Below are 8,390 nucleotides of genomic sequence, written 5' to 3' on the forward strand. Positions count from 1 at the left end.
TGTGAATTCATGATGCCATCAATGAAATGCAGCTCCCCGACACCAGCAGCACTCATGCAGCCCCACATAAGGACACTGACACCACCATGTTTCACTGTAGGCACCATGAATTTTCCTTTGTATTCCTCACCTTTGCGACGCCATACAGTTTTGAAGCCTTCAGTTCCAAAAATCTCTTGGTCTCATCACTCCAGAGTATAGAGTCCCAGTAGTCTTCATCTTTGTCAGCATGGGCCCTGGCAAACTCAAGGTGGGCTTTTTTGTGCCTGGGCTTTAGGAGATGGTACCCATGCATGCCATTTCTCTGCAGTGTACGCCGTATTGTGTCACGGGAAATAGTCACCCCAGTTTGGCTTTCTACTTCTTTAGATAACTGCAGTGAACTTGCATGCTGATTTTCTTCAACCCTTCTCATCAGAAGACGCTCCTGTCGAGGTGTTAACTTCCATGGACGACCTGGACGTCTCTGTGAGATAGTTGCAGTTCCAGCTTTCTATCTTTTTTAAATTTTTGTACCACTTTTGCTACAGTATTCTGACTGAAAAGCTTTGCTGATCTTGTAGCCTTCACCTTTCTGGTTTAAAGAAATTATTTTCTTTCTCAGGTCTTGTGACATTTCTCCTCCATGTGGTGCCATTGCTGACAGCATGAATTGGGAAGGGGTTTTAACACCCTTTTATAGGCAACTGTCTGCTGGACACCTGTGTAGTGAATAATTAGACTAACCTGTGGTTGAATTCTTGTTAAATTAGACATTTGTAGTCTAAAATTTAGCTTTGCTCCAGAGACTTTCAGTGGGGTGTACTCATTTTTGCATCATCCTAATTTGAGTAAAACTGAAAATTTTGTTATTTTGTATTCATAATATTTTGTTATGTTATTAACCTTACTTTCATGTTATAAGTTAAACAGATGTTATATTAAACTTAGTCTTGTCAACATTTTGGAAATTGTTTTTGTGTTCATTGAGATATTGTATAAAATGTTACTTTTCAAAGGGGGTGTACTCATTTAAGCTGAGCACTGTAGCTTCCTAATAAAATGTATGATCATTTTCCCCCCTATCTCTGATACATAGAATTAAAGGGTTAGTTCACCCAAAAATTCTGTCATTAATTACTCACCCTCATGTCATTCCACAACCATAACACCTTTGTTCATCTTCGGAACACAAATTAAGATATTTTTTATAAAATCTGATGGCTCAGTGAGGCTTGCCAGGAAGATCATTAACACTTTCAGATGCGCAGAAAGCTACTAAAGAAATATTTAAAACAGTTCATGTGACTTCAGTGGTTCAACCTTAATGTTATGAAACAACGAGAATACTTTTTGTGCGCCAAAAAAACAAAATAACGACTTTATTCAACAATATCTAGTGATGGGTGATTTCAAAACACTACTTCATGAAGCTTCAAAGCTTAACAAATCTTTTGTTTCGAATAAGTGGTTCGGAGCGTGTCAAACGGCTTTGTTACGTCATAAGTGTTTTGAAATTTCTATGGTTCATCACTGGGGGGCATGACTTTGGCAGTTTGATATAGTAATTAATAGTAATTAATGACAGAATTTTCATTTTTGGGTTAACTAACCCTTTAACCTGTTTTTTATGTACCTCTATGCTTAACACCCCCCTTACATATGACATGAGAAACAGCTGTGTTGACTCACAAGCTGCTGTAGAGTCCAATATACTGTAGTTTGCTCTGTTCAATCCTTCAATAACAGCCTCTTTGCAAAGCCTGTGTTATTACATTGTGATGATCATAAATCTATCATATTTCCTCTGTAGAACCTCATATTGACCTGGCAGGCCAAATAGGTGTTTTCATCTAAATGTGGGCGGCCAAATGTTTATGTATTTATTTGACAGTTATTTTGCAGTAAGTCATGGAAGTTCAGTACACTGATACAAAATAAAGGCTCTTTATTGGGATGATGGAAGAACCTTTAATATCCATTTTCTGCTGTACAAAAGGGTTTGTATAGTGGAAAAATGTTCTTTAGAAGCTTAAAATATTTGTCACAATAAGGAAAAATACTAAAAAACTGTTTATTGTAGATGTTCATTTGGAGTACCCAAAATGGTTCTTCTGATTCTTTTCTTTTCGAAGCTTTTTCTGAGTGTAAGAGCCATTTTCCCACATAATTTTGACTGGAGAGGATGTTTTGAAATTTAATTCCTTATGATATGATCCCTTTAAGTGTTTTTCCCAAGGATATACAGTAATGGTGAAGGCAGCAGACACTGATATGTTTGTATGTCTCTATGAACACTTACATACCTTGGATGGCGATCTCATGCTTAGATTTTCTTGCTGGACCTCTAATGTGTCACCATTTTCCCTAATTTTAAAACAAATAGTAACCTGTTCATTTACTGTTATGAGTGCTTGCATGTATAAGATATCAAGCTCATTTGCACTAAAGTTCTTCCAGACATCCTGTAATGACCAGGATCAATTAAACCTTCATAGGCTGGGTACTAAAAGTACAGGAAGCAAACTTCTCTGTTGACCCTTGTCATAAAGATATTGAAATCATGAGGTATCCACACCTGTAAAGCACACAAGCACCTGGGAGGGGTGGAGGTTGTACAGTGCAAACCAAAGGGTTCTGGCAAGCGTGAACAGTTATTACCCCCGTTCTTCTGGATAAGTTGATTAACATCATCAAGCTACTAGATGAAATGGACCATATGTGTCTACACATGCAGTGTAGGTTTATGCCAGCAGCACTAAACAGTTGATAAGGTACAACTTTCTTTTCTACATGAACATTTAGCATTACCTCTCCTTTAGCTGCTCTGAGGACTCAGTAGTTTGTGTTTTTGTAGGTGACGTCATGATGCCATCACTATCCTTTCTGCTGATGCTTCTGGATCTGCCGCCCCATGACTTGGTTAAATACTCTATATAAACGGACAGTGAGATGTTTACTGATATTTAGGCTCGCTAACAAAGCATTAAGTCAAGGTTTTTGTAAGAGTTGCATGTGTGAACTGTAGGTGTTTTGGTCTCACCAACAACTGATGGTTTTCTTTGCTTCATTGATGCCATTATGATATCAGAGCCATGAATCCTGTCCTGGTGTCTCTGAGACTTCGCCTCATAGAACCATTCTCCTGACAAATACTTGCGTCTGTCTTCCTCTGGGACGGCTTTCTGCAGCTGTCTGGAATCAAATGAGCGGAACCTTAAACTTTAGGTGAGAAAAATGAAAATCATTATCCTCAACAACAACAACAACAACAGAATGCAGTTCCCAGCAACGTCCATCTAACATAGTCTCACCTCAATATGGTCCTTTGGACAAATACCATACATTCCACAGAGCGCAAATTAGGTTACTCCATCAGCAATCAAGGGAACAAAGCACTGCAATAATCACATTTTCTGTTGTTTGCTCACAAAATGTTCAAATCTTTGTATGTACAAATGTGACAGACAGTCCTTTAAGTAGTAGGATCATAAACTAAGCTTTCCAAATGTCGGTACCTCATTGCACTTTATTACTTTATTACGTTACACAGTTTTCCTGTATTAGATCCTCCTAAATCAATAACATTCCATATGACCAAAGAGTGTGGACAAACTGTTCCTTGGCTTATTCAGTACTGACTCTGTTTGCTTTGCAAATACCAAATTTCTAATGGTTGCTTCTTATGTAGTATCAAAGTTCCCAGTAGCTGTACATTTTTCAATTATTCAAATACTAATGATGGAGAGTTTTATTGAGTAAGAGGTTGAGACTAGTGACTTCTTTGAGAGCTGGGTACTTTTAAATGCTACAAATACCTAAAATTACAAAACAACCTTAATAGAGACATTGTGAGCATTTGCAGTGATTCAAAATGGTTTGATTAAAATCATGTGTTTGGAAACAACCATTGGAACACATCTTCGCTTTTGAAGGAGTGGAAACTATGTTGGTCATGTGAAAAGGCCAAGACAATTATTCCACAAGGGTAGACTTAATCCTTTTATACAAGGTTGAGTAAGGTTGAGACTGAACACAGGGAAATCACCCAGACATAGCCAGATTCTGCATTCTTCCTTTCATGTAGACTTCCAGTCTCCATTCAAAGCGTTAAACACGAGAACTAATAATTTGCTAGTGCATGTGGGTGAACACCTCACGGTTTGTCTAGTTTTTTCATTTGATGTATTTCATTGAATATATGTAAAATGACAATTATGTGCATTTGGGTATAGTCATACAAATGTTTTACATACTTTTTAATGCATTCATTTAATCAAATATACAGTAAAAACTGTACAAAATAACTGTTTTCTGTTGTAATTAATTTATCAAATCATTCTAATTTGCTGATTAGGTGCTCAAGAAACATTTATTACAACTTTAAGAAAGAACTTTACAACTTTTATTAACTTCTTATTATCAATTTTGAAAACAGTTGAGCTGATTAATAATTTATGAAAACTGATACATTTTTTCAGGATTCTTTAATAAATAAAATGTTCAAAAGAGCAGCATTTATTTGAAAAAAAGCTGACATTTTTGATCAATTTAATGCATCCTTGCTGAATAAAATTGGTAATTACTAACCCCAAGCTTCTGATTGGTAGTTTATATTATATTATATTATTTATATATAATTTATTTTTCAGAGTAAAAAATATTCAGTGTAATCTGTTTATGTGAGGTCATAAAATGCCATTTATAATATTTATACCAAAAGGTAACATATTTAAAATGGTTTCATATCATAGTATATCACACTGCTGTCACTGCTTAATAGATTCATATCAACTACACATTTACAATCAGAGAGGACAGTCATTTAGCCTACAATACAAGTTTGTGTCTGAGTCACAACAAATCAATCTTACTTGATTCGTTCCTCCTCGGCTTTCTTCAACTCAGCATCCCTCTTTAAAACGGTCATGATCATCTCCTGCTCCTCCTCGCTCAGATGGCTCAGGTCTATCATGATGGCCGTTGTTCTTCTCACTGTTCGAGACTCACGTGTGAAGGCTCAGAGAGTACACACTGCTATCTATCGTTGCTCCTGATTCACCTTCATTTCAATATGCGCAATTACGGCACCTGTAAAGAGCACACCAAAACCTCTGAGATTCTCCATTATAGTCTCTTTCAGATCAATTGCCTTTTCTATATGAAAAGAAAATAATTAGGGTATTATTAAGTCATTATTTAATGGAAAGGACAAATGTAATCCAATTTGTATGCTGAATTTTCTGTAATTTGAAAAGAAATGTGATTTATAAATAAGTGCACAATGAAGCCGAGTGTGGGCCTGTTTAGAGAACACTGAGATTAGACAAAACATGTGACGGCGCTGTCAGTTGACCATGAGAAGGGGCAGACTTTCAGATCGAGCACATTTATAGAAAATGATTAAGTTTTCTGTTGAACATAAATTGCATGATGCTGATCCCACTTAGGATTCATGTCAGATAATGGCTCTACTAATGTAGGCTTGTTTCTATACACAGAAAAACAACATGCCTGGATCTATTTGTTCAAAAAAAAAAAAAAAAAAAGTTTCCTTGCATGATGATACGATCCTTAAGACACCAGCGTGTCATGTTAGCTGTGCAAATATTTGAAAATAGCTCACTAAGACACTATTTACTCTAGGTTACACCTTAATCAAAACAAGATTCAAATAAATTATGAAGACAGACTAATACATAACATTATACAAACAACCAACGAACAATAACATAGCAATGAGATGTTAATACTTTACATTGCTGAGGAGCTTAAAAAGGGTGAATAGAAATACATATTCTCTTATGAAAGTTGAAATAAAGACAGAAATGATGAATAAGTATTTGGTAGAATTACCCAAAACAAAACCAATGTTTCAACAGCACATGAGTAATAAATTTAACATGATGATTGATCAGCAGTATTTGATGCTATAAAGCCACATCCTGAATCCTGTTACTGTCCAAAGGGCTTTTGACTCATCAAATGAGGCTCTTCCTTGTAAATTGCATTAAGTTGGATGAAACTTAATAAATTGCAAGGATTTTATGAAATGCAATATGTTTACATATCTCTAGTAAACAGTAAAATTTTTCTGGATATGTAAAATAATTTCACCACAAGAAGCCCAGTGGAACTTTAGTTTTTTTTTTTATCTGTTGACTTTATAGACATGCATCCTAATTGAATTTTAGAAACAGGATAATGTATTCCTGCAGTGATAAAATCACTGCTGTCTCGGGATTCATGTGCTCTTTTTCTATTCTAGTTGTTTTCTGCTGAATTCGTATTGCATTTATATTTAAACAGCATAAATGCATTACCTGTACAATAGTGAATTCGAGAGCAGATAAGACAGGAACCTGTTACAATATTCACAAGTTACTTAACTTCATTTAAAATAATTTCGTAAATACTCGAAACCAACCGGAGATTAGTAATCTCGTATTATAAAGTGTAAATTCTACAGTATACGAGTTATGTCAGTCAATTAATCAATAGTTTTTTTTTTCACAGGTAAGCTACTCGAGCCCGAAAACACAGTGACAGGCAGCCTTCAAAAACATATTCATAAAACCGCTAACTTATATGTTCGTAAATATATGCTGCAGAGCTAAAAGAGTCTAACGACAGGTATATGTCCATATGAAATGTTTCAGCTCACCTTGTTTCCGTGGAAGAACTTATGGAGCGCCTCACTGACGCGCGGTACAGAGCACATCATCACTGTATGAGCGACGCGTCTCTCAGGGTTGGACGGGCTCTTGACGTCGGCTCCCAGTCCACCAATCAAATACTGCGTTTGTGTGGTCGACGCGACGCGCCAAGATAGAACGTTCCAATCAGGATTGTATGGTGGGCGTATTATACGCGAACGCCTCGCGTGACGTTAACGCATTGAATTAAGTTATTGCTGAAATAATGTAAATGACAAGTATAATGTAGGCCCAATACGCAAAGAGTTAGGCCATATAGTTTATATTTAACATTGTCTTGTTGAATGAGTTTTATTTAGGCTACTGATTACTATATTTTGTCTATAGCTTTATGTAAGCCTATGTAAGTGAAGTATAATGAAAGGCCAGTTGAGTCTGTTCTCAAAGAATTTATTTGTTAACATGTTAAAGGGTTAGTTCACCCAAAAATGAAATTTCTGTCATTAATTACTCACCCTCATGTCGTTCCAAACCTGTAAGACCTTCGTTCATCTTCCGAACACAAATTATGACATTTTAATCCTCCATAGAAAGCAACCACATTCAAGGTCCTTGTAAAAACTTGTAAAAACATTGTTAAAATAGTCAACGTGACTACAGTGGTTCAACCTTGATGTTATGAAGCAGCGAGAATACTTTTTGTGCGCAAAAAATAAATATATAAATAAATAACGAATTTATTCAAACATTTCTTCTCTCCTGTTATTCTCTTACGCTGTTTATGTTGCAGCGCTTCCAGTTTGACTCAGTATTGGTCAACGCTGTTTACTTAAGTAGTAAATAAATAAATAAATAAACCCTTTAAGCGCTTATATAAAATTGAGTTACTTAACTGCATCATATAATCCATTAATTTGTGTGATTAGTAATTCATAACCAGCCAGTGTCTGTGCATATAACATTATTAGTGTTCAGGTTATTGTATACTGTTGTTACACAACGGTTTGTTTTGGTCCTAATTTATACAACAGCACTAGGACTTTTATCACTCAGCTTGTCTGTCTTTCTTCCTGACAGACTGTCAGTCAGGGATGACGCGTTTTTGTTGGCCAACCCGGAAGTTAGCGGCGCACGGGTTCCCTCTTTACAAGTGAACACAACATTATTTAGGCTTCAAAATCTATACAAGTCGTCAGGTATAAAAAGCTAACAGTAGGCTATAAACGGACTATAGCTCACCATGGTCGCGGATCAACGTCGTCACCACCAAGCGTACTCAAACTTTATTTAAAAAACAACTTTATTTACAAACATGCTGGTTCATTATGATATGCGCTGTGTATGAATACTTATCCACTTTTTCATGAGAAATGCTGTCCAAATGTCCTGTTTGTCATGATTACGTCTAAAGTCCCCGCCAAAGGAAGTAGTCCCTTTTAGCAATTTGTTAGCAAGCGCCGATTTTAAGACACAGTAAAAGTTTAAAAAATCACAAGCGGGTTATAACTGGTGTGTTTTATGTCATAGATCAAAACGTGAAAGTATTTAGAGGCTTTGTTAACCACAGACCTTATTTCAGGCGATTTAGCAAAAACCCATTCAAAAAACCCATAGACTTTACGGCGTTGGAACCGGAAGTCCAAAAATGCTAACTCGCTTCCGGGTTTTGCCTACAAAAATGCGTCATCCCTGAGGCACTCTATTAGCGTTGGGATTTCTCTTTTTGTAAGTTACATAATTACACCAGTAGGTGGC

At 36.2% G+C, this 8,390-nt stretch overlaps 1 protein-coding gene across 4 annotated transcripts in view; it reads right to left on the reverse strand.

The window, feature by feature from the left end:
- The window catches only part of sytl2b (synaptotagmin-like 2b), a 31,595-nt gene extending 24,879 nt beyond the window's left edge, over positions 1 to 6,716 (reverse strand). For 2 of the 4 annotated variants that reach the window (XM_067365800.1, XM_067365799.1), the window contains exons 1-5: positions 6,644 to 6,716; positions 4,854 to 5,070; positions 3,023 to 3,201; positions 2,791 to 2,911; positions 2,286 to 2,346 (exon numbers count right to left, since the gene is read on the reverse strand). In XM_067365800.1, coding sequence (XP_067221901.1) covers positions 2,286 to 2,346; positions 2,791 to 2,911; positions 3,023 to 3,201; positions 4,854 to 4,954 — 462 coding nt within the window. In that variant the 5' untranslated portion in view covers positions 4,955 to 5,070; positions 6,644 to 6,716. Of the gene's footprint in view, positions 1 to 2,285; positions 2,347 to 2,790; positions 2,912 to 3,022; positions 3,202 to 3,293; positions 3,601 to 4,853; positions 5,071 to 6,643 lie in introns of those variants that run through there. The other 2 variants (XM_067365801.1, XM_067365802.1) reach the window with 2 other exon arrangements.
- Positions 6,717 to 8,390: the final 1,674 nt, after the last annotated feature.

This window comes from Chanodichthys erythropterus, chromosome 17, assembly GCF_024489055.1.
Source record: "Chanodichthys erythropterus isolate Z2021 chromosome 17, ASM2448905v1, whole genome shotgun sequence".
Lineage (NCBI taxonomy): Eukaryota > Metazoa > Chordata > Actinopteri > Cypriniformes > Xenocyprididae > Chanodichthys > Chanodichthys erythropterus.